The sequence below is a fragment of the Erithacus rubecula genome (genome assembly GCF_903797595.1).
Source record: "Erithacus rubecula genome assembly, chromosome: 22".
Taxonomy (NCBI): domain Eukaryota; kingdom Metazoa; phylum Chordata; class Aves; order Passeriformes; family Muscicapidae; genus Erithacus; species Erithacus rubecula.
The window spans coordinates 3353784-3378009 of NC_136674.1; the positions used below are offsets into that span (position 1 = coordinate 3353784).

General features: G+C 49.2%; 3 protein-coding genes across 4 annotated transcripts in view; 1 reads left to right on the forward strand and 2 right to left on the reverse strand.

Annotated features, from left to right (window-relative positions):
• Positions 1 to 1077: 1077 nt before the first annotated feature.
• UBB (ubiquitin B) lies at positions 1078 to 3235 on the reverse strand. Its single transcript, XM_079325100.1, has 2 exons — positions 3078 to 3235; positions 1078 to 2382 (listed from the first exon to the last, which is right to left on the reverse strand). The coding sequence occupies exon 2, from the start codon at positions 2374 to 2376 to the stop codon at positions 1231 to 1233; it is 1146 nt and encodes a 381-aa protein (XP_079181226.1). The 5' UTR covers positions 2377 to 2382; positions 3078 to 3235; the 3' UTR covers positions 1078 to 1230.
• Positions 3236 to 9879: 6644 nt separating this feature from the next.
• Positions 9880 to 13100, forward strand: CENPV (centromere protein V). Its single transcript, XM_079325106.1, has 5 exons — positions 9880 to 10140; positions 11092 to 11190; positions 11915 to 11984; positions 12369 to 12483; positions 12834 to 13100. Exons 1-5 carry the CDS (start codon positions 9908 to 9910, stop codon positions 12956 to 12958), a joined length of 642 nt encoding a protein of 213 aa, XP_079181232.1. The 5' UTR covers positions 9880 to 9907; the 3' UTR covers positions 12959 to 13100.
• A 279-nt stretch (positions 13101 to 13379) lies between these two features.
• PIGL (phosphatidylinositol glycan anchor biosynthesis class L) overlaps positions 13380 to 24226 on the reverse strand; it is a 51539-nt gene continuing 40692 nt past the window's right edge. Inside the window, exons 5-7 of one of the 2 annotated variants that reach the window (XM_079325104.1) lie at positions 19614 to 19645; positions 15035 to 15168; positions 13380 to 13988 (exon numbers count right to left, since the gene is read on the reverse strand). In XM_079325104.1, the coding sequence (XP_079181230.1) occupies positions 13890 to 13988; positions 15035 to 15168; positions 19614 to 19645 (265 nt within the window). In that variant the 3' untranslated portion in view covers positions 13380 to 13889. Of the gene's footprint in view, positions 13989 to 15034; positions 15169 to 19613; positions 19646 to 19708; positions 20400 to 24226 lie in introns of those variants that run through there. The other variant, XM_079325105.1, reaches the window with a different exon arrangement.

The window sequence follows — 24226 nt, forward strand, 5'->3', positions numbered from 1 at the left end:
TGTGGCAGAGACAGCAAATGTTTACAGAACTTTGTACTTCTGCTTACTCAGCAGACAGAAAAGCAAGCTCTGCTCCTTAAAAAAAAAAAAAAATAAACTACAGATACAACCACCAAACCCACACTGAATTTAGTGTGCAGTTTTCTGTGAGAATAGCAACTTTATGGCCTAATTTCCCATTAAGTGCAGCACTTACCACAGATGCTCAGTGATGAAATTCAAAAACAAACCAACTTCTACAGCAGCACTCCAGGGGATAAAGGGAACCAAGATGGTACCTAACAAGTTTTTTGGGGAAAAGGGCAGTGCAGCAGTGCAGGCTGTGTGCCCCAGGATGGGCCAGGAGCCCCATTCCAAGGTGAATGCTGCCAGTTCAATGGGGAAGACACTGCCAGCCACCCAAAAACCTGGGGAAGTCTCTTGTGGATATGACACCCCCTCCTGAACACCCACCACTGCAGCTGAACCAACCCAACCCAACCCCACTAGTTTGAGTTTCCCTAACCCACCCCATAAAAGAAAACCCCAACCCCAGCTAATCCAGTCTTTAGTGGAACTCCCTCCCTGTTGGGCACTGATGACTCTGTAGAAGTTACCAGATCAGCCAGTTCTCTGAGCAGTCACCTAGTCCAAGTTTCACCCTCCCACCCACCACACAATTCCCACTGTGACCAGCCCTCCCCCCCAGGGCAGAAAAACACCCCCACCCACAAAGGGTCCCTTCAGAGCAGTGCCAGACACTGGAACCCCTCACACCCACCCCAGGGACACCAGACACGATTTAAACACACTGCAAGTCCAGAACTTGCAGCAAAACCCACTCCAAGCAGTGACCACCACACCCTTCTGTGGGGTCTTTATAACCCACCTGCTGCAAGCAGAGTGCTGCTAAAATCTAGCAAGAAGAAACAACATGGTATTATTAGCACTTAAAAGAGTTTAATCCAGATCCACTTTAACCACAAGGTTGGTCCTCAGCATACATGCAAAGAGGTTTAAACTGCCATGGTAAGAAGCCAAAGCATTTCACTTAACACACCAGTTTCACCTGCTTGAACTGAGACAGACTACAGGGTGTAATGTGCAACAGAAAACTTTATTAGCATTTCAACAGACAGTTGTTCAGCAGTTACTCAAGCTTGCATTAACTTAATATTAAGACATTGAAGAACTACAGTGCAAACACAAGTGCCACTGGCAACCCTGGTGTCAAGCAAGATGCACAACAACTTAACAGCCGCCCCTGAGGCGCAGCACCAGGTGCAGGGTGGATTCCTTCTGGATGTTGTAATCAGAGAGGGTGCGCCCATCTTCCAGCTGCTTGCCAGCGAAAATCAGCCTCTGCTGGTCAGGGGGGATTCCCTCCTTGTCCTGGATCTTGGCCTTCACATTCTCAATGGTGTCACTGGGCTCGACTTCCAGGGTGATGGTCTTGCCAGTCAGGGTCTTCACAAAGATCTGCATCCCACCCCTGAGGCGCAGCACAAGGTGCAGGGTGGATTCTTTCTGGATGTTGTAGTCAGAGAGAGTACGACCATCTTCCAGCTGCTTGCCAGCAAAAATCAGCCTCTGCTGGTCAGGGGGAATGCCTTCCTTGTCCTGGATCTTGGCCTTGACATTCTCAATGGTGTCACTGGGCTCGACTTCCAGGGTGATGGTCTTGCCAGTCAGGGTCTTCACGAAAATCTGCATCCCACCTCTCAGGCGCAGGACAAGATGGAGAGTTGACTCCTTCTGGATGTTGTAATCAGAGAGGGTGCGCCCATCTTCCAGCTGCTTGCCAGCAAAGATCAGCCTCTGCTGGTCTGGAGGGATTCCCTCCTTGTCCTGGATCTTGGCCTTGACATTCTCGATGGTGTCACTGGGTTCCACCTCGAGAGTGATGGTCTTGCCAGTCAGGGTCTTCACAAAGATCTGCATCCCGCCCCTGAGGCGCAGCACCAGGTGCAGGGTGGATTCCTTCTGGATGTTGTAGTCGGACAGGGTACGGCCATCTTCCAGCTGCTTGCCAGCAAAGATCAGCCTCTGCTGGTCAGGGGGAATGCCTTCCTTGTCCTGGATCTTGGCCTTCACATTCTCGATGGTGTCACTGGGCTCGACTTCCAGGGTGATGGTCTTGCCAGTCAGGGTCTTCACAAAGATCTGCATCCCACCCCTGAGGCGCAGCACCAGGTGCAGGGTGGATTCTTTCTGGATGTTGTAATCAGAGAGGGTGCGCCCATCTTCCAGCTGCTTGCCAGCGAAAATCAGCCTCTGCTGGTCAGGGGGAATGCCTTCCTTGTCCTGGATCTTGGCCTTGACATTCTCGATGGTGTCACTGGGTTCCACCTCAAGGGTGATGGTCTTGCCAGTCAGGGTCTTCACGAAGATCTGCATGTTGACCTGCAAGACACACAGATGTTTTAGCTATTGCTCCTTACTCAAATAAAGCCTTTAGTAAACCCCAAACGAAGAGATTACTGTTACTATTACCCAACAGCTAAAAATTCTTATTGGGTTGCTGGAAAAAAGATGAAATAAAAAAATCTTACTATTTCACTAACTAAACTTGACTTTGAGGTAAAATCCGCCGAGTTCTATTAACTCAGATCACACTCACTAGCAGACCCCAGACCCTCCTCCTCCACAGCCGCAGTGCAGCAATACGGTGGCAGAGCTCCTCTTACATCCTCCCCCCGCAGGGCAGCGCTGGAGCCCCAGAGCCGCCCGAGGGCAGCGCTGCGGCGGCGGATGCGCGGCCCGGCCGCAGTGCGGCAGCGCAGGGAGCGCCCGGCCCGCCCCGCGGACCCGCCCCGGCAGTGACTCAGCCGCTTCCGGCACGCACGGCTCGGCCCGCGCCATCTTCCCCAGCACAGCGCCGCCTCCCCACACAGAATTTATCCTGTTCCCCCCACCACAGCTCTCACCGCCGCGCTTTAGAGAGCTACGCAACACTACAGAACTCCGCGGCCCGCTCCCTCCGGTGCCCTGCTGCAAACCGATCCGCAGCGCCCACCCCGCTGGGCACGGCCCTGCGCAGAGCCCCCGGCCCGTCTCCCCACCGCCCTGCACCCCCCAATTCCCCACAGCGCACTCACGTCTGCGGCCCTGAGCAATGAAGTTCGCTAAAGTATCCAGCAGTGCTAGTCCTCAACTCTGCCGAGTGACGCGCACCCTCCCTTATTTATAGGACTTTTGTCCACACGGGCCCCGCCCACCAAAACTAACATGTTCATCCGCCTCCCAAAGTAGTCCCTCAGGAAGAGAGCCCTGTTCTGGAACGCACTCGCCTTTTCCCCGCTGCAATCCCTCTTCCGCAGGCAAAGGGGTCCCAGAGATTCAGTGAGGGGAATCAGACCCTATAAAATCAGCAAATTTCTGAGGGCGCGGATGGATCTGGAACCGTTGTTCTCTCCGGCGCTGCGCCAGCCGTTGGTGACCAGCCCGGGAAGGCGGCGGTGATTGGTGGGGCGGGCGGCAGGGCGGCCGCTGATTGGCTGCTCGGAGGGGCAGTTAGCGCGGGGCGGGGGCGGCGGGGGCAGGGAAAGCTCTGGAAGGTTCGGCAGCGCTCGGCGCTGATTGGTGCGCGGTGAGGTCACGCTGTTGCTGGGGCGGAGCCGCCTGGCGGGGCAGATTTCGGCCGGGGGAGCGGGGGGAGCTGGCGCCATGAGGGGACAAGGATTATGGTGGGGATTGGGATTAATGATGGCGATAGGAACCACACTGGGGCTTCTTTAGCTCCTTCCTGAACCCCAGCAGAGCTCAGGGATCAACCCAGCACGGACTGGGGGAGAAGTGCCCTAAAAAAGGGGGGTGACCCTTGGTGCCAGTGTTCCATGACCCACTGAGGCCTCTGACCAACCCTTTCCCCAGAATGGCTGATGCTCCATGGAAAAACCCAGGACGGGTTATAGGGCTGCTCCTGGCCTGTAAAGCTGAGAGAGAAAGCAGAACTGAGTTAGCAAAATTATAAAAAAAGCATAGTAGAGGAGCGTGGGCGGCTGCTGGTCTGTCACACGAGCTGCCCCAGTCACGCGGCCCGGCCCAGCTGCCCCTGAAACTGGCTGGAGCCGCCTGACGAGTTAATTCTCTGGATGTGAGGCTGCAAAACAAGCCTCTGATGAAATGCTGACATTTGAAATTCAAATGGTTGTTTACTCGCCTCCAGAACAGGAAGCTTTGATGGGTTATGAAGCAGCCACCTTCTGTGAACTGATGTGGAAACGTGCCTCGGGTTAATTAAACTTCATTATACCTTTCAGACTGGCTCTTAACTCATTTGGTATCACATTAAAGATGGAGTGCACAAAATCCAAGATGGTTTTAGTGTGTTTTTTTAGCAGATTTATCTGCTGCTCCTTCAGTGAAGCCAGATGACCTTGTTAAATTCTCCTCTCACAAAGCATCAGCACGTGTGACTGGCAAAATTCACTACAGAGCTGCTGTTTCTCCCTAAAAAAAAATCTTAAAAACAGACAAAAATACAAAACCACGGAAAAAAAAAGTAAAAAACCAAAACCCCAAGAACAAAATCCTTTTGCATTCCTTTCTCCTAACAGAAAAGTTGAAAAAATACCCAAACCCCAACAACAAATTCCTTTTGCTTTCATTTCTCCTAAAAGGGGTTTCTAGCACCTCCTGGTTTACAGTAAAAAGGAAATAAATCATCTTACCAATAATGACTCAAAACACAAGAACAGGAAGAGGGGGAAAAACAATAACTGGAAAGTTCAGAAAGCTCCATGGCAATAGCCAACCCTGGAAATATTATTTGGCTCCATAAATTTAGGACAAAAGGCAGAGCTGGGCAATGTCCTGTTGGTTTGCCTTGTGCTGCCAGCTCTGTTCAGGGTTTCCAGCACGGGGTTTTTTTGGTGGTGGTGCCAAGGTGGCTGAAGTTTGCTCCTGTGCTTGCTGCTCATCCCAGGCACCCTTCCCAGAGGAAAGGCCACCAGTGACTAATATTTACAAATATGAAAGGCCACATCTGTAAAGCTGGAGAATTAATGTAAAGTCTGGGCATGTTAAAGCACATCACACATTTATTAAGGATTTTTGGGTGCATATTTCTCTTTTTAATGTTCCTGTAGATGGAGAAGGAGGAATGTCTGTAATTTTTTTTTCCTTTCTGTGTAAACCAGAAAACAGAGGAGCCCTCCCTTGTTTTTTTTTTTCTTTTTGTTTAATATGGCTGAATCTGTGGTGAGGGGACTGTTGTGGCTGTACAAAGCACAGTGCATTTAACAAACATTGCACTCTCCCTCTGGTAACTTTTGGTGAAAAAACTCGTTGAGCAGCTGACTCTGAGCTGTATATAAATAAATGCAAAGCTGAAAAACCCAGAAATCTGTATCTTGTGACTGCTCTGACTGCACAGGTGGCTACAGCCTTTGCCAGAGCACGGGGCCTGCAGTTGGGAACAGACATTTCTTTTCAGAAGTAGGTCACTGGGCAGTGGTACAGAGCAACCTACTTCCAGGAGAGAAGGATCTGGGGTCAGGGAAATGTTTCCAAGGAATCTGTACATTCTGGAACACAAGCTGGGTCTGGTTTTTATGTAGGCTGATGTCCTAGCAACGAGGCATCACTTTTAGGTGAGGCAATCTGTTTATCTTTAGCTGCCAGGTTTAACTTGGGACAGCCAGCCAGGCCATCACAGGGTGTGTTGCAAGTCCAGTTACTGTTCTTTGTTCAGACAATAGGGCTGCTTGCCACAAGGAAAAAAAAAAAAAAAAAATCCTATCTCATAACATTACTCACACCTGCCTCTCAGTGTGTATGATGCAGTATGATTATATTATATTTATAGGTATGCATCATTCTATTTACATGTTTACAGTTGTGGAGATAAATATAATTTCCCCAAGCCTGTGGCAGTGCAGTCAGGTCCAGGCTTGGCTCGGGTTCCACCCACGAGACAAACAGACCCGTGTCATGTCACTGCTTGTCCCCATGCTGCCAGCCTGGAGGGTTACACAAACAGTGAGTCAGAATTCAAAGTACTGTGAGATTGACTGTCATATTCTGAGATTACCAAAAAAAGACAACTCCCTCGGTTTGGTTTTTATAGCCTTATGCTAAAAATACCTTCACTAAACAAAGTTTTTAAGAAGCCACCGACTTCGGGAGCTGAAAGTAGAAAAAATTTAAGAAAAATAAATAGATGGGTAGTAAAAAGATAAAAATTAGTGATACTCCTCTGTCTCCCTGTTTATCTAAAGGGTATTTTAACTTTGTAGGACACATGGGATTCAGCTTTCAGATCTGTGCTGCCTCGATAAACAGGCTGGGTGACCCGGGGGACGTGACAGCTCCCTGTGCTCTGCTGGAAGGAGACGTGCAAAGGGCATTTCACAAAGGGCTGGAATCACAGGTTGGTGTGTGCCAGTGAAAGCAGCTGCTAATAACTCTGTCCTAAAACTCCTCGTGTGCCCGGGAATGTTTGGATCCCATCCAAGCTGCAGTGCGGGGACGGAGCTGCTTTGTTCACCCCTCTGCTGCCTCTGAGCACACTCAGCTTGTGCTCTCTGGGACGAGCTTTTCCAGCAAAACAGCAAAAAAAGTGCCTTGAAAAACAGGCAGGCAGAAGAAGAAACGGCTGAGGAAACAGGCAGAAGAAATGAGTCCTAAACCGCTGTTAATCATTGTTAGGATGTTCGACAGAACGTCTGGAACAGTGCACAAACACAAACACCGTCAAGGCCGTTCGGAACAGCCCGGGGCTGTCACCTCCTGCCTTTTGTTTTCAGATCCAGCCTGGGTCTCCTTTCGCCAGGAAAACCTCTGGAATGTTCCCCCTCCACCACAGGGAGACTAAAATCCAAGCACTGCCATTTTCTCCCCCGAACAAATCACGTACTTTGAACCACCTCAGTTTTTTTAAGTGTGCTGTCAGCTGTACACAACTCCTAGTTCCCTGCTTATTAAATATAAAAAAAAACCCATCCACAGTTCCTAATTCTCTTTCACCCACAAACATGTAGCTGCTTTCAGTGCTGCTTTGGGGATAAAAATGCTCTTGCAGGCAGAGTTTCAATGCTGGCTGTGAGCCAGGGCTGCAGAGCTGAGTCATTGTTATACAAGCAGAGCTGAGATGGCACAGAAAAGCCCTTTTGTACTTTAACACTGAACACGTCAGCTGCTGCTGGCCTTTGAGCATCACAAGACACCTACACAGAAGGAACTGTAATTTACTGGACTTTTCCAGTAATTTTACTTTGTCCACCCTGTCATCTGTCTGGATAATTCGTCGTTTTCCATTTTGCCTCTCAAGTTTAACAGCAAATGCATTTTTCATTAAGCTGTTGGCCTCTCCTAAAGCCTGGCAAACATTGCACCAGCTTTGGAAACAGTGAAATGAGAGATGTTAACTCTCTGGGCACTGGGAAGGTGCTGCCCAGGTACTCTGACAATACATTTGACCACTGAAATTTAGGGCTTTCAGCTAAGAATATTTGTGACATTTATCATCATCCAGAATTCCACTGTAAAGCTCTGGAATTGATTATTTATGTGAGACTCAGTTTTGTGTTCTGAGTCCTTTGTGATAAAATAGGAAACGAATGAAAAAAGAGAATTTCTTTACTATGGCATTTTGCACTTCCATTTTTGTCCTCCAGTTCTTTATCCAGAAACATCACAGGGGAACAGAATTTAGCTTCTTAAAACAGTTTCTGCATTTAAAATAGAGGGAACTAATTGTGGAGAGGCACGGAGAGTGACAGATTTGCAGATATTACATGGACAAACTCACTCCAGTTTTCTCCTGGAACTGCTTTTGGAGTGTGTGGAGTGCTGGTGGCTCTGGTCATTTGTGTGAATCAACATAACTAGCCCTTAAAATGAGTTCCTAAAATTCCACTCTGGCTTTCAGAGTGTTGAGTTTAGTGTTTTTGGTGCTGGCCATGCCCCAGGGGAGATGAATCCCTGCTGCAGCCAGCACAGGCTCAGTTTCAGTGCCTTTCCAGTTTCACCTTTTTTCCTCCCCAAATATGAGGAGACTGCCATGTAATCTGGTTTGTCTAAAGGTCTGGGAGTGGCTCAGATGAGGAGCTGCAGCTGAATTTGTCACGCAGGGTGTATGTTGGTGCTTCCATTAGAATGAGTAACAGGAGCAGAGGTTCACATCAGGGATAACAGGAAATTGTAACTCGGTGTCCTTTCCTATCACCACAGAGGTGCTGAGCCACAGGATTCTTATGCAAATGCTGGCATGTGCCATCTCGGGAGGCAGCCTGGACATGTTTTTAAAGCTCTTTTCCAGACCCCAGAGAGCTGAAGGATGTTTATTCATCACTGTCCTCTTGCTTTGCCATGTTCCTGGCTCTTTGCCTCTCAAGACTCAGCTCACTTGTTTACATCTTTCCCCTTCTTGGAAAGAGCAAGACATTAAGTCCTGTTGACTACAGATTCTTGATTATATGTCAAACAAAAGAAGTTTCCAGTCCTGCAACACTGGGCACAAAGATTTGTCTTTGGAGTGATTATTTTTTTCCCCCAACTGAGTGTGACTTGGACACCTCCAAATTTTGTACTTTTCCCTGCATTGATAGTTTTACTTGACAAACAGCCTTGGATTTCAGAGTTCAAAAATAACCTTTTGTGAGATATTTACCACTAAAGGGGTGATTTCACATTTTCCTGGGTTGGTTGTTTGTTTGTTTGTTTTCCTGCTGTTGCTTATTTGGTTGATTGTTTTGGTTTTGGGTTTTATTTTGGTTGTTTGGTTTTGGTTTGCTTGGGGTTTTTTTTTTGCTTTTTAAGGTATGTACTCTTTTATTTTCAATTGGTAACAGAATTAGTGAAAAGCTAAGTGGGAATCCTGTTAAAAACCATTTCTCTGCAAAGCTGCCACAATGACTTCAAACCTCAGGAAGGCCAAAATACAGTTCCAAAAGCACATCCTGTGCTGTCACAGCAATGTTGTGTCTAAATGAGGGCTGTTCATAGCAGACAAATGACACATCACAATTCCAGCAGCACCTGGGGTCTGCTGAGCACCTTCCTATCGTGTTCAGAATGACAGGGAAAACCTCGGGCTCATGCCCTGGAATCAGAAAATCATAGAAACCTTAAGGCCGGAAAAAACTGTTATCATCAAGTGCAGCTGTTAACCCAAGTTCACCATTGAACCATGTCCCCAAGTGCCACGTCCAAGAGTTTTTGAGCACTTCCAGGGCTGGTGGCTGGAGCACTGCCTTGGGCAGCGTGTTCCAGTGCCACAGGATGGCCAGGTCAGTGTCTGTCCCTGTGCTGGGCTCTGCCGAGGCCACTGTCCCAGCCCTGGGCTCAGCTTTGGGTCCAGCACCAGCAGAGGGACACGGAGGGGCTGGAGCGTGTCCAGGGCAGGGAACGGAGCTGGGGAAGGGGCTGAGGGAGCTGGGGGGGCTCAGCCTGGAGAAAAGGGAGCTCAGGGGGCACCTTCCCCTTCCCTCCAGCTCCCTGACAGCTCCGCCGAGCTGGGATCGCTCCCACCCCAGCTAACAAAGAAGGCTGAGAGGACACGGCCTTAAGCTGTGCCGGGGGAGTTTTAGTTTGGATATGAGGAAAAGATTCCTTCACTGCGCCTTCCCCTCGTTCCTCCAGCCCCTCCCGTGTCCCGGTGCCGCGCTGTCCCGGTGCCGCCGTGTCCCGGTGCCGCCGTGCCCGGTGCCGCTGTGCCCGGTGTCGCTGTGCCCGGTGCCGCCGTGCCCGGTGCCGCTGTGCCCGGTGTCGCTGTGCCCGGTGCCGCTGTGCCCGGTGTCGCTGTGCCCGGTGCCGCCGTGTCCCGGTGTCGCTGTGCCCGGTGTCGCTGTGCCCGGTGCCGCCGTGTCCCGGTGCCGCCGTGCCCGGTGCCGCGCTGTCCCCTCAGCCCCCCCGGTGTCCCCGTTCCGCCCCCGGGCCGTGCGTGTCGCGGTGGCGCCCCCCGCTGGCGCAGTCGGAGGCGCGCATGGGGCGCGGCGCGGCGGGCTGCGCTCGGCGCTCCCGGCGGGGCAGCGCGGCCGCGGGCGGGACGCGCCGGGCCCGGGGCAGGAATGCGAGGAGAACCCCGGACGGAGCCAAGGCGGAGCCCCCCGGGCCCGGCGCCATCGATCTGGGGGCGCAGAGCGGGCGCTGGGCCGCGTTCCAGGAGCGGCACCGGCTGAGCTGCGAGGAGGCGGCGCGGCTGCTGCTGGACGCGTAGTGAGTACCGGGGCCGGGGCTGCGCCGCGCTCCTGCCCCAGCCCCGCTACGGGCAGCGCTCTGCGCGGCATCTGCACTGCGGGGCCCGCCAGCTGCCGAGAGCGGGGCCGCGGTGCCATGGGCTAGCACGCACCACGGGGGAAAAAAAGAAAAAACGAAAAAAATAGTGGATTTCTGTGCTAAACCTTCCCGTTTTTTTACGGGTCTCCCGTAGAAAATGCCCTTGAGGGCTCCGCGAGGCTCGGTTTCTAAATCTCCACCCATTTCCTGCGCTCGCTCTGCGGCACATTAGAAAATGTCCGTGGGAGGCAAAATCTGGGAGGAAATGTTTTTTCTTTTGCATTTTGAGATTGACCCGCACGGTGACTGCCCAGCTGCTGTGGAGGCGGCTTGGGGAGGAGGAGAAGCACAGGCTCAGAAATTCCTTGGTCATAAAGTTCCTCTGCAATTACAACCCGAAATAAAAGATATTTCAAATATTATATAGAACCCATTTATCTCTGCTTTCCCCAGCTTTTAAATGCAGGAGTATTAGTGGTGTTGGAGGAACTATGGGGAAAATTGTGGGGAAATTCAGTTCTTAGTTCCAAGCAGTTTGTTTTGAGGTGATGCCCTGGTTTCTGTGTAGGGTTGTGTATGGACACAGCTGTAGGGTCAGCACTGTGACCTGGAGTGTGGTGGGGAGCTGTGTTGTACAGAGTGGAGAGTCCTCAAAGTGGTGCTCCTTTCCTTTTCACCATTTTAATTAAACCACAAAAGCAATTGCTGCAGAGGACAAAGGGCATCCTCTACCTCATTCTGACACGTGTTATTAAATGCATTTGAGTGGATACATTTCTTGGTGTTCTGCAACAGCTCAAGAAAGAACTGAATAATGTTCTGTATAGCCTTACTGTTCTCTTGGGTCAAAAACAAGAGAGGATGATGCCAAAAGCTGTGCTGTGTCTCCAGTGAATACAGGGGTTTGGTGAAGCACACTGGAGGCTGTCACTGTGGAGCTGTCCGCTTTGAGGTCTGGGCTTCGGCAGATCTGCACGTCTTTAACTGCAAGTGAGTTGTTTGTTCCCTGTTCCCAGAGATGAATGTCAGCTCTCTGCTTTTCCGACCTTAGAGACAGCTGCAGAATACCCTCTGTGCTGTTTCCATAGGATTTTCCCCTAATTATGTCCTGGTCCACTAGATCAGTGTTGGTGATTTCAGGTGCTGCTTTGGGCAGGACTTCATGTCTCACATCCAGGCTCACACAGAAAGTGTCAGGAGAGATCTAATGAGCCCAGGTGCTCAGCCATCTGCTTTCTGTTTCCTCTCATGCAGGGGGTTCAAAGTACATTGGACTTTTTTTAACTTGTTCTTCTCAAGTGACATTACAGCTCTAACTACATGTGCCTCAAACTAAAACACTCTCTGGTTTCACTAGTGACCCCTCTTTGCCTGCAACTCGTTTGCTTCCAGCTCATGGGTGAACTTCTGAACTTCTCTTTCTTGTTTGCATGGTAATGAATGTTGGCAAAATTGCCCAAGCATGCTCTGAACCATTAAGTGGATTTCTCAGAGCTAGAGTTTGTCCTCAAGAGTTGTGTGTGAGAATATCTCACTGGGGTACCTGTGTAGGGTCAGTCTGTTCACAGGTGTGCTCAGCCAAACACTACTGACACCACTTTTGCTACTTACCTCTCAGCCATTCTAGCTGTCATTGGCATTTCTGTTGTCAAAAAGTCTGATTGCTGCTCTAAAACCTGTCTACTTCTAGAAAAGTCTGCTTTTTCTTTTACAGTTGCAGCATTTGCACAAAGAAACAGAACAGACACTTCATTGTGCCAGCGTCACGTTTCAAGCTGCTGAAGGTAGAGTAAGAGCACAGTAAGAGCATGGCCATGAGCACGAGCAGTGTTACCCTCAAAGAGCCAAGAACAAGCAGTTTTCTGCCCTAATTTTGTCTGGTTGGGGGAAATGGTTGCATTCTAAGCTGTTTGGTGTGGTTGTGTTAGTGTATCTTGTTCAGAGCTCTTGCAGTTCCCAGGCCTGACTGTTTTGGACACTTGTACATACAAAGCACAGGGGTTCAGGAAGGAGCAGGAATGAGCAGGAATGAGCAGGAATGCACAGCTCTGTATCTCAGCTAAAGACAGGAAGGTGCCATTTTAAATTGTACATTTCTTATCTACAGGCCCAAAGTAATTAATCTGTCTATTTCCATGGAAAACTTACAGTGCTTTTCCTTTGCTTAGGGTGCTGACAATTTGACAACATACACCTTCAACACCCACCGTGCCCAGCACACGTTCTGCAAGACCTGTGGTGTTCAGAGCTTTTATACTCCTCGTTCTAACCCTGATGGTTATGGTAGGTAAAAAGCAAGCTGTGCTAACCAGAGTTAACCACCAAGCAAACCTTGGATAAAGGCTCCTTTGGATGCTGACATGACAGCAGTGAGCAGCATGTGTCCCAAGAGTTTGTTCCTAAAGTGTTGATAAACACCTGGAACTGCAGTCTGAACCTGCAGCTCCTCCATAAAAAACAATCTTACCTATAATGTTGTGTGGGCTGCTGTCTGTGATAGGATTCTCATCCAGGCTCCTCAGCTTTAGAGAAATAGCATTTACAATTCCTTGAGATGCCCCAGCCATGGAATGGAGCAGGCATCTCCCACATTTTATGAAAAGCAGGTTTCTGTGTGCTCTGTTTTTCTTCAGGAATAGCTCCCCACTGTCTGGATGATGGCACTGTGCAGACCATTATCACAGAGGATATCAATGGCAAGGAATGGGAGAAAGCAGTGAAGGAACATAAAACCATCAGAAACATGTCAAAACCCTGACACACCCTTCTAGCAGCCTTGGGAGCACTGCCATGGAACTGCAGTCTGGGGTTCCCTGGGTGATGGTTGGTGAAATCAATCTCTATATTACTGTAACCTGCTCTCTGTTTCTTAAATAAATCTTTTCATGTTGATTGTCTCATTCCTTTGTGACGTTCAGTTTTTAAACTGCCTCTGCTCTGGAAGCCACTTCAGGGTTGCTAGTTTGGCACTTTGCCTTCAGCTGTGCTAAAATTTAAATCACAGTACAAAAGATCTCATTACAGTCACTTGCACCTCATTCCTGTGTCCTGCTGAGACTCTTATGATTTGCTCTTGAGCCCTGTTCTGAATCAAGAAGAGAGCTCATATTTCAGGAGGGACATTGTGAAGGTGGAACATGCAACACAATGTGTGTAAAAGAAGCAACAGCAAACATCAGTGCAATTAGAAAAAACTGCATGATTTTCGATGTTTTATTCAAAAACTTTGGCTATTTTAACTTCTGACTGAATAATAAAGATGTTGTGGTTGTGGTATCTGTGGAGATAGCATAGTCTTTGAAAAGTTCCTCATGATATCTGGATTTTACAAAAGCACCAAGGGAGAGTTGCCAAGCAGTCCTTGCAGCTGTGTCTTCCTGGAGAAACAGTTTGTGCTGTATCTTCTCCAATGCAGAATCCTCCAGGGCTTGACTCCCAGTTAAAGTCAACTCAAATTTCTCATCTTATTTAAGCTTCTATGGTGAGAGAGTCGCTGTTAAGCCTGTTCTCAGTGTATCAGGCAACAAGATACTCAGAAGGAAGTTCACCCAGCCTGGCTTTTGTAGTGTGGAGAATGCCACACAAAGAGCACCCCATCCTGTTGAGCACCTGAGACAGGAGCTTTCTGGAGTGCTGGGCCTGGCACAGTTGTTCTGCTGCTCACTCTTGACCCCGTGAGCCATGTGCTGTCAGAGCAGGCGCAGTGAATTGACCACCAGGTAGCGAGAGAGGCGCAGGTAGAGCTGGCGGAACCAGAGGAGCTGGCTGCGGTGGCACCTCATGGCCCTCTAGGAGCAAACAGTGCAGGGAGCATTACAGAACCTTCCAGAGCTGATGGAGGGCAGCTCCTGCTCCTGCTGTGAGGGTCAGTGCCCATTTACAGGACAGCCTGTTTTCAGTGAGCAGGGAGAGGCAGGGGAGGTGGAAAGCTGCCTGAGCTCTGCCCCCGGGTCTGGTGTTGTGCTGCCAGATGTTCAAAGGTCCTGCACCAAAGGACACTTTATGTGTCACTTCTAATTCCTCCTCCCTATGTGATCTCAGGCCTGGGGAAGTGCTCACATGCTGGGAAGCAGGAGCCTGATAGGTGTATTTGGGAACATCTCTGCTCCTCCTCACCACACACTGCCAGCTGCAACTGAGTTTATTTATAGTGCGCCAGCCTAGAAAGGTCAGATTTCAGGAACAAAAAAACATGGGAATAATGAACACTACCTTTATCCAACTCTATCTTTTAACAGCCTCAAAAGCAGGAAAAGTCTGTAATTTGTGAATTAACAGCACTGTTTGCTGGGTAAATATTTTCTTGCTATGGAAGTGGAGCTAATCAGATTCTGATATAGGGAACTGTGGGGTAAATGTGTGATATCCTATGCAGCAAAATAGTTTAAAAAATGTACAGTAAAAAGAACTTGTGAAGAGCTTTGGACCACAAGTTCACAGGCTGTCTTCATCTTTAGTGAGAGCTGTGATCCAAGAATGCTGTTCCTGGCATGCAGTCATGCCAGGCTTTAACAGGCCACTCACATGTTTAGAATACTGTGTTGGATCCAGATTCCTTTGAAAAGCATCCTTTGAAATGCATCCTACATCCTGGAGAGTATAAAACTCAGTGCCCTGTGACTGTCTGAGCTGCAGATCTGCTCAGCTCTGTCCTGTCATGCAGCACATGAGGTAACCTGGCTTGTCCATGTTTTTAAAATCACTGCAGATATTCCTCAGTGACATTTATAACCCATGGATAGAACTACTTCTGGCATTCCCTAGGAATGTGACTAAAGTGCTCACAATGACCATGAGCCACTCAAACAGGTCAGGCAGGTGCCACACATCTCACCTTGGCTTGTTCAGTCTCCTCCTCAGTGAGGATGAAGAGTGCATCCCTGGGCAGGAGGCAGGAAATGAGGACATCCAGGAAGGAAATGTACTTCCTGCAGAGATTTACTGATTCCAGCACGAGCACACGGCACCCTGCACAGGGAAAGAGGATAAATATTTCAATACAACAACATTCTTGTCAGGTGCCCTTTTCTCCAGGCTCAGCAGCTCTTTGCAGCTTCCCTGTGCTGCTGGCCTTGGGAATAATTTTTTGTGTGAAAGGGCAACAACTTCTGATGCTCCCACCAGGATTTCTTTGTGCCCAGTGCACATCTATGACCATTTGTATGTGACCTTTGTACTGTTCTTGTTCTGTAACAGCCCAAGGAAACCAAAGCTAGCTTTAAATATCCCAAAAACTGGGTGTTTTTTAAATTATAATTTAAATTCTTCCTGCATAATTAGGCACAAAAAAATAGGTGCAGATGATTCTCTGAATGCTGACACTATATCATATAATGAAGTTTTAAAACACCAGTTTCTGGTTCAGCAACCAAAATGAAATTTCATCTTTCTATTCCAATTCTTAGCTACAGAATAAATATTTACAAGTCTCAGGAACCAAATATTAACTCAGGCAGGCAGTTACACTTTAACAGAGTTCCTGAATTGATTGTTCAGATGTTTGTGATGGAGCAAATGAAGGTAATATGCTTCAAGATTCTGCTGATGTTGAAGGGGTTTTTTTCTGTTTTAAAGATACCTTTGAACTCAAAAGTTAATTGGGTTTTTTTAAATTTTTTTTAACCATGGCTAAATTGTCTTTACTGATGAGTTCAGAGCTACTGATGGTCCCGTTAAGAGCCCATAGCTCTCAAGGGAGCTGCTTTGGGATTTCCTTGGCTTGGAAGCTGCTGTGATTATGTTCCACACTTCCCACATTGTATTAAAGTTTGACAGAAGAGGCCAAAGTCACAGTTTACACAGGTGGTCAGACATGCAATTCGATTTGCAATGAGATTTCCTTCAGTGAGCCCTGAAACAGTGAGATTACACAGAAGAGACAGAACAAAGCTCTCATGGCCTCCCTCTGGCACATCTCCAGGATCTTTCAATTCCTTTCTTTTCTTTTCTTTTCTCCAAGGGTGATGTTCCAACTTTTCATCAGCATCTCCCAGTCTCTCAGTGAACTTATCTCAGCACCACAGAGGCTCCAGGGCCATGCTCCCGTCCCACTGAAGGGACACGGGGACATTGGGACCTGGCTCGCAGCAGGTCACACGCAGCATCCACACGAGTGCCCTTCTCCTGCTGTGGGCACAGTGGGCAGGGGTAGAGCCCTCAAGGGAAATCACGGGCGTTTCCATCCGGACCGGGCAGTGCCGGGAAAAGGCGGAAAATCCCGGCTGGAAGCGGCGGGCGCTGCTCGGGAGCCGCCGGGAGGTGGCGGCGTCCGCCGGGGAGGGACCGGGAGAGAGGGACCGGGAGAGGGACCGGGAGAGAGGGACCGGGAGAGAGGGACCGGGAGAGGGACCGGGAGAGAGGGACCGGGAGAGAAGGACCGGGAGAGGGACCGGGAGAGGGACCGGGAGAGAAGGACCGGGAGAGAGGGACCGGGAGAGAAGGACCGGGAGAGGGACCGGGAGAGAGGGACCGGGAGAGGGACTCAAGAGAGAGGGACCAGGAGAGAGGGACCGGGAGAGGGACTCAAGAGAGAGGGACCGGGAGAGAGGGACCGGGAGAGGGACTCAAGAGAGAGGGACCGGGAGAGAGGGACCGGGAGAGGGACTCAAGAGAGAGGGACCGGGAGAGAGGGACCGGGAGAGGGACCGGGAGAGGGACCGGGAGGGGGACGGGGAGAGAGGGACCGGGAGAGAGGGACCCGAGAGAGGGACCCAAGAGAGAGGGACCGGGAGAGGGACCGGGAGAGAGGGACCCGAGAGAGGGACCGGGAGAGAGGGAGCGGGAGAGAGGGACCGGGAGGGGGACGGGGAGAGAGGGACCGGGAGAGAGGGACTGGAAGAGGGACCGGGAGAGAGGGAGGGACCCGAGAGAGGGACCGGGAGAGGGACCGGGAGAGAAGGACCAGGAGAGGGACCAGGGAGTGGGACCCGCATCCCTCCACCACTGTCTGAAGCTTGGGCTGCTCTGTTAACCAAATGTGTTCTTCCTTTCCTCAATTTTTTCCCCTGAAAAATATTAGTTCATGCAGCAATTGCATCCTTTTGTTCCTAAAGCTCACAATAAGGACTCAAAACGATAACAAGGGATTTCAGTGTGGATGGCTCTGACCAGCTGGGTCCTCCTCGGTCAGACCAGGTGAAGTGGTGGCACCCAGGTCCCCAAAAAGAAGGGCACTGTAAGAGCCCTCTGTGTCAGTGATCCAACCAGGATTTCCATGTGCTGACAGCAAAGCCTGCTCTGCATGGCAATGTGAGATGAGATGAAGCAGGGAAGGAATGTACAGTCCAGGGAGAGATGGAAAAGGGTTCAGGGAAACAGTTTGCTCCCTGCCAAGCGGGTGAGAGCAGCGCTGCCATTGAGGAGTCTGTGACACCAGCAGGTGAAGCTTTTCAGAGCCTGTCATGCCTGTGACCTGGGCAGGATGGGATTAGCAGTGTAATGCAACCTCTCCAGGTTGGCAGAAAGGGCAGGATCAATATAGCTCATGGATTAGGCTGAGAATAGAAGTGTGTGAAGCCTGCAGCCTGCTCAGCTTGGCTTTCCACTTCCAAATCACTCAGGCAGCAAGGATGCCTAGAATGAGGAGCTCCTGAGTGAGCACTGTGTGTGCTGCAGGCCTGCACTGCCCTGATGGAAGGAGGCACAGGTTCTTTTGGAAGAGCACTGGTTAGAGCTGGAAGGGGCCAGTGGAGGGGTGGGAACACATCCAGCAGTTGTCTTGGCTTCTTGAAACAAGTGCTTGTGCCTGGGCTGGAGAACTTGATTACAGATTATAAAAAGCCTGTTGTGTTTGTGCTGGCTAAAGGCATTAGAAAGCAAAGCAGGATATTTAGGGTGCTCATTTGCATATCACTGAGGCAATGCAAGGCTTAGCTGGCTTTTGCATTTGCAGGGAGATTTTCTGTGGATTCCCTGATCACATGGGCTTACACAGGCTCACCCACAAACAGCTCCCTCTTACCAACAGCAGCACAGCACTTTTCCATGGCCTGAACATGCCTTTCAGCTCCATCCAGACAGCCTCAATCCCAGCATCACTCTTGTTTCATTAAGCCCCTCTGATGCACAGCCCTGCACGCCTGCCAGATCAAATTATAAATACTGGGAATTTCAATGAGACTGGAACTATATTTGGAAAGGCTTAGCATAAGCAGCAGCATGGGAGCTCCCCGTTCCTTTGGTGTTTGTAGGTCATGTCAGATGTGATGTAATCAGAGCAGCAAGGCTTGCACAGAGCTCCAGTAGTCTCTTGATGCTGCTGGAGAAATGGAAATGTTCTCTATATGTGGGTCTTTTTCAAACCTGAATGGATCTGAGGCACATTCAGGACCAGAGTGAAACCTGCCTGAGCAGCTCATGAAAGTGGCTCAGTGTAGATGGGGCCTGACAGGCAGCAATGACACCAACCACTGCAGCTCCTTGTCCTTTGTGCTGCACACAGCACACAGAGCTCTGCTGCATCCCAAGGCTGAACAAAGAAAAGGTCCTAGGAATAAAGCTGGCACTAATACTCTTCTTTCATGAACTGGGGAACTGAAGGGACTAGAGTCAGAACTCAGCTTAAGGGCATTCTGCCATCTTGGCTCATGCTGTCTCATTAGGCCTGCAACTTCCTGCTAGCAGAGAATTAAAACTGATTTGCTGTGACTCATTCAAATCCTACAATGATTTGGGAATTAGCATTGAAGAAACACAGCCTGGATGGCTGCTGGGAGAGCAGGAGGTTGACTGGGTGGGCCTGGCTGAGCCACCTTCCTATGCTCTGTCCCAGCAGCTGAGTGACAGCTTTGTGCTTCAAGGGCCACACATTTGTCCCTGGGCAGGCACTGTTTGCTAGAGATAAAGGCTGCAGCTCCACTCTAGAAAAGGGGTCAGGAGCAACCTCCTTCTGTACTTTGTTTCTTTCCTTTCCCTACTTCTCTACTTGAACAGAGAATTTCTGAGAGATTCTTGCTCACAGGTAGAAGTCAGTAAAATTTGTTGTGCCATTGCAGGTTTCAGATTCCTTTCCTGAGCACATTTTGGTGGAGCTCTTAACTTTCTACAAGCAAATATTTTTGGATGAGTGGGCAATTGTTTCTGAGGCTTTCATTACAGAATAGGAAAAAACCTGTAAGCAAGATGTGACCAAAAACTCCGTGTCTAAGCTGAGGGACCTGGAAAGAGCACCCAAATTCACCCAAGAGGCACAGGCCAGACACTGCATCACACCACTGAGGCAGGACAGCCCCAGGAGACTGAAAAGTGACTGTAGAGAAGCCTGAATTGGTTAAAATTTGCAGGAAGATAGAAATTCAGCTGTGGGTTTCATCTGCAGTGCAGGTGAGTTGGGCAGCTGGAACCCTGCCCACAACAGTGATGGAAAGGACTGCAGGTGGGGATGGGAGGTGGGATGGGAGGTGATGGACCCCTACCTTCAGGTAACTTCCCCTCTGAATGCAGGTATCTGTGGAAAAAGAGATACAAGGGGGTCAACACTCAAATTAGAATTACTCAAACTCTGATTTTACAGGAATGAAACCCTGCACACTAAACCAACCCTTGTCATTTAACACACACTGACAACAGCCAAGCTTGTGAGAAACTTCAGGAGCCCACACTGGATGCACCTCAGGCAGGGCTAAGCCTTGTTCCCCACACTATTCTGCCATTTTTTTCCTAATCCTGGCTGCTGGGACACATCACAAACAAGCTCCATGAATCAAATTCAGACTTCTCAAGGGAAACCTAAGAGGCTGCCAAAGGCTGTTCACCCCTGGGAGCACCTCTGGCTGTTTAAAGCCCAGGCTCTGCCACCCATGGGCATTGTCTCAGTGGCTGCTCCAATTTGGGCACAGCTCTTTTTTCCAGCCCAGGCTGGCATTGGGACATCTGAGAAGCTGCTCTGATTTTTTGCTCACCAAGACTTTAATCCCTTCATGACTTTATCCTGGGAACTCTCTGTAGCAAAACAGATCGAGAGGACCAAGAATGGGAGATGTGAATGGTGATGGCACTTCCATCAGGAAGTGTAAACAAATGACCCTGGGATGGTGAGGGCATCAGAGGGTGTTCATTCCAATTTCTTAATTCTCTTGATTTTCCTGCTCATGGCTTGGGAGCACTTGAGCTGACATTCCCATCCTGGATTTGGCCCATGGCAGGGCTGGGAAGCAGCAGGTCTCCAGCAGATGGCACTCAGGGCTGTCCCACACCCAGTCCTGCTCTTCCAGGAGAAAAAGAAATCCAAACAATGGAACATTTGCCAAAAGGAGAAAGGAAATAATAATAAAAAAAAAGTTATTTAACCCTGTGTAATATTTAAAGAGATTGTTATCACCTTATAGTGGTGTATCTAACAAAGGATAATGTGCCAGTTCATGTGTAAATCAGCCAGGATAAAACATGCATTATATGTAAACTGCTGTTTCTCCAGTCACTTTCAAACTAGGATTATCTCTGGCTGTTGGTTAAGTTCAAGGAAAAGGATTATCTACACAGGCCTAGACAAAATAGGAAGCACTGAGTGATGAATACCCAATGCAATACAAAGCAAAAGTCAAGCCAGAAATGCAGGTCATGACAGAACTCAAACAGCAATCAGAAAACATATTTAAACAGATTCTCCTGCCAATGTGTCTTGTGCTCCAGAGCCAAAGCAGTGCCATTTCCTACTAAACACTGGCCCTGGAATAGTGACTTGGCCACCTTCTGCCCCACCACTCAAGTCTTACTGCTCTGACAAAGATTGTTCAATGTTGCCTTGTAATTTTTAAATATCTCCATTAATATCTGCTCTGTTCTTCTGCCAGAGGTTTCTTTCCCCCCCAAGTGGAATCTGGCCACCCAAAGAAATGATTCAGGACTTGGTACAGTTAGCAGGGTGGGAACTTTTTAGAATAAGCTTGGAGAGATAAAGCAGCGAGTGGTTGTGAAATTTGGCAAACTCTGAAGGCCCAGTGTCTGTTCTGGGTGTGCTGCTCTGCCATGGAGGCACCTTCAAAGCACTGAGCTGCTCCAAGAGGGAACTAATAATAACCATTCCTGTCACTAGAAACAGAAGTGAGAGATCCAGCTCATATGGAAATGTTTCAGCAGGAGCAGGGAGCATCTTCAGCAGAGAAGAAAAGTGTAATCCAGCAGTAAATTAAGGAGTTCGTGCTTGTGTAAAGGTTCAGGGAGACATAAATTGTGTTTGGTTACTGAAAGGTCCTCAAAACTGCTGCCAGCAGACCTGTCACTCATCTGGAAGCATGAAGAAACTGCATCTCTCCTCATCCTTTTTGTCCCAATCCAAATGCTTCAGTTCTCAGCAAAGCTCAGAGCAGAGCCCTGGGAAGGGGCTCCACCCAGCTCTGTGTGCAGAGCAATTGCAGCCCTGCTCGTTTCTATTTCTCTGTGGTTGCAGAGAGAGAGAGAAACACGAAGCTCTACCTCCTGCACACGTTCACAAAACGAGCCAATCCTCTCCCAAATCCATCTTCTTGCTCCCATCTCCACCCTGCTGGAATGTCTCCATGGGACACTTCCAAGTAGGGGAGAGGTTGCAGCTCTCAGTTGTTGCCATTTTGGGAATGTTGTTTTACAGATTGGACTTGCTGTGGTTTGGGTGAAATGGAAGAGTTTGGCATAAAATCTCAAAAAGTAAAACACAAACAGGCTCTTTTTCAGGAGATTTTTCCATGTGGGTGTTGTTTTGGTTTTTTTTTTCCCCAGAGAGACTTTTTATAATTCTTTTTAAACATAAAGTGACCGAAGGTGGCTCGTTCCCACCCACTGCCCAAGGGCCACAGCCTGGTGATTACAGGGCACCTCTCCCTGCAGCCTCTCTTTTGTGCCTGTGGTAGGTTCAGATCCACATGGGAGACCCTCTGCAGTGAAGGATTTGGGAAGGCCATGAGCCATCCAAAGGCTCCAACCATTTCTGCCCTGCAAGAACTCAGCCCCAGCTCCTCCTCAAGGCCCAGCTGCTTTGAAGGCTGTTGCTGTCTGCAGCCACCAGCTCCATCTGCTCAGCAGAAACACTGAAATGGCCCAACGCCCTCCCCCTGCAAACTGCAGGGCTGAGCTTGCTCCCAAATTCCCTGTCTTTACTCAGACATCCTCCAGGAAAGGAGTGAGTGGCTCAGCTCCTCTGTGGCACTGACCAGTGAAACCTCCCAAGCTGTTCCAAGAAGGAATGAGTCAAGATGGAGCTGAAACTCAGTCCTGGGGAGCACAGAACTCCTCTGGGGCTCATGCCCATGAGGGTGTGTTCCAGTTTGGGTGATGTTCTGTTTGATGAGAAGTTGTTCATTGAATTCAATGACTTCACTCTCCAAACAGTTTCCCAAGCCAGAGGCAAAACCCTTCACTGAACTGACTGCTGGCTGCTGTGGAGCACTGGGGAAATACAGTTTTGAAGAGCATGGCAAAGAAGGGATGTTTTAAAGCTGCACTGGGGCTCCATTCAGAATCCCAGCCTCTAATCTGCCTGATTAATCTGATGAAACAGATGTGAAGGAAGAAGAACAGGCAGTCTCCTAGGAATCATAAGACTTTAGAAGGATATACTTGCCAGATGCTGGATGTTTGCTCTCTGGAATGCCTCCTCCCTCCCTAACTGGACTTTCTGGCTCCACTTCCATGCACCCTGAACTACAGCATGGAGCAACACTGCTCAGGCACTCTGTAGTCACACCTGGGGCAGTGGCAAAAGATGGTTCTGCCAGTGGCAATCCAGAGATCTTCCAGCTGACAGAGCTGTCCCTGGCTCTGTGCTTTGGGCCTTGCACTGTCTGGGAGAAGATTGTGCAGTGTCACTGCTCCCCTCACTGCCAGCAGCCCAGTGACACAGGGATGGACACCCCTTGTCCTTTTTTCCTTCAGGGAAAAAACCCCTTCTTTAGGGGGAATCCCTTCTGTGCTGGTGCTCCATCCTCAGCTTTAATCCTAGTAGCTCTCCACAGTGTCATGGAAGGGCACTGGGATGAATGAACTTGGTCAAATCAAGGAATGAGGGAAAGGGATAAAGGAATGAGATAAAATCTAGAACTACATACCCAGCTATGGGATATATGCCAGGGCAGAGTGCTTTGAGGGGAACTCTCAAGGATAGACAAAAGAGTACAATTCTGTCTCAGCCTTATGAGAACTGTCTGCAACCACAGCCATCACTCATAAGCTCTCCCAGGACATTTAAGATCAGTAAGAAACCTGAGAAATGCACAGGCTGCAGCTGATGAAAGGAGGGAGTCCCCTTCCAGTCCCACACTGTAAGAAGGCACCAAATAAAAATGCTAAATGATGTATCATTCACTGTTATCAAGCTAATCACCCAAACACAGCTTCCTCCCTGTCCTTCAAGGCCTGGCCTTGGAAATTCAGCAGAAATTCAGAGCAGAACTGTGCTTTGCTGGGGTGGGATGCAGTTGGTGGCCTCTGAGAATGGCTCCCACCCAGTGGCATTGGCTGGACACTGCTCTGCTCTTTGTTTCCATACACAGATTTGCAGCTGGCATTTAACCAGCCCTGGCCTCAGAGCAGCCCTGCTGCACAATGTCCATGGGGCACTCAGTGGCCAGGCTGGCACATGGAAGTGCAACAAGGCATTGGTGGCACTCAGGCTGCATCCTAATCAACTGCTGAGTGATAAAGCTCCCAAATATTATCTCTGCACAGCCTCATTTACAACCTGCCACAGAGCTGGCAAATGTTAAAAAACATCCTGCAGGACTGAGAGGTGTTTTTCCAAATGGAATTGACGAGAATAGGCTCAGCTAATGATTCCTTGATGTAGCTTTTTATATGGCATCATTGATAGAAGTTTTATGGATGCAGTTGCTATAACAACATAATGCACAGTGGTTAAATATAGCAGCTCCTATTTTCCACTCAGTTTGCTCTGCCCTAAGCAGACAAGACTATTCTTTTCTGTTCTAGCTGGGATGAAATGGATTTGATAGCTCACTAAAGAAAACAAGTGGTACAGCCCTTCCTCCTCCTCCTCACAAAGATGATTCCTCTCATCCTAAGCAAGCAAATAACAACCCCAACAGCCCCCCATGTG

What these genes read in the sequence shown, in the direction of transcription:
- UBB (XM_079325100.1), bottom strand. Translation starts at nt 2,376, where the DNA reads ATGCAGATCTTCGTGAAGACCCTGACTGGCAAGACCATCACCCTTGAG.
- CENPV (XM_079325106.1), top strand. Translation starts at nt 9,908, where the DNA reads ATGGGGCGCGGCGCGGCGGGCTGCGCTCGGCGCTCCCGGCGGGGCAGC. An exon ending in CTGCACGTCTTTAACTGCAA is followed by an intron (nt 11,191 to 11,914) that starts GTGAGTTGTTTG and finishes TTTCTTTTACAG; the next exon opens with TTGCAGCATTTGCACAAAGA. An exon ending in TTCTAACCCTGATGGTTATG is followed by an intron (nt 12,484 to 12,833) that starts GTAGGTAAAAAG and finishes GTTTTTCTTCAG; the next exon opens with GAATAGCTCCCCACTGTCTG.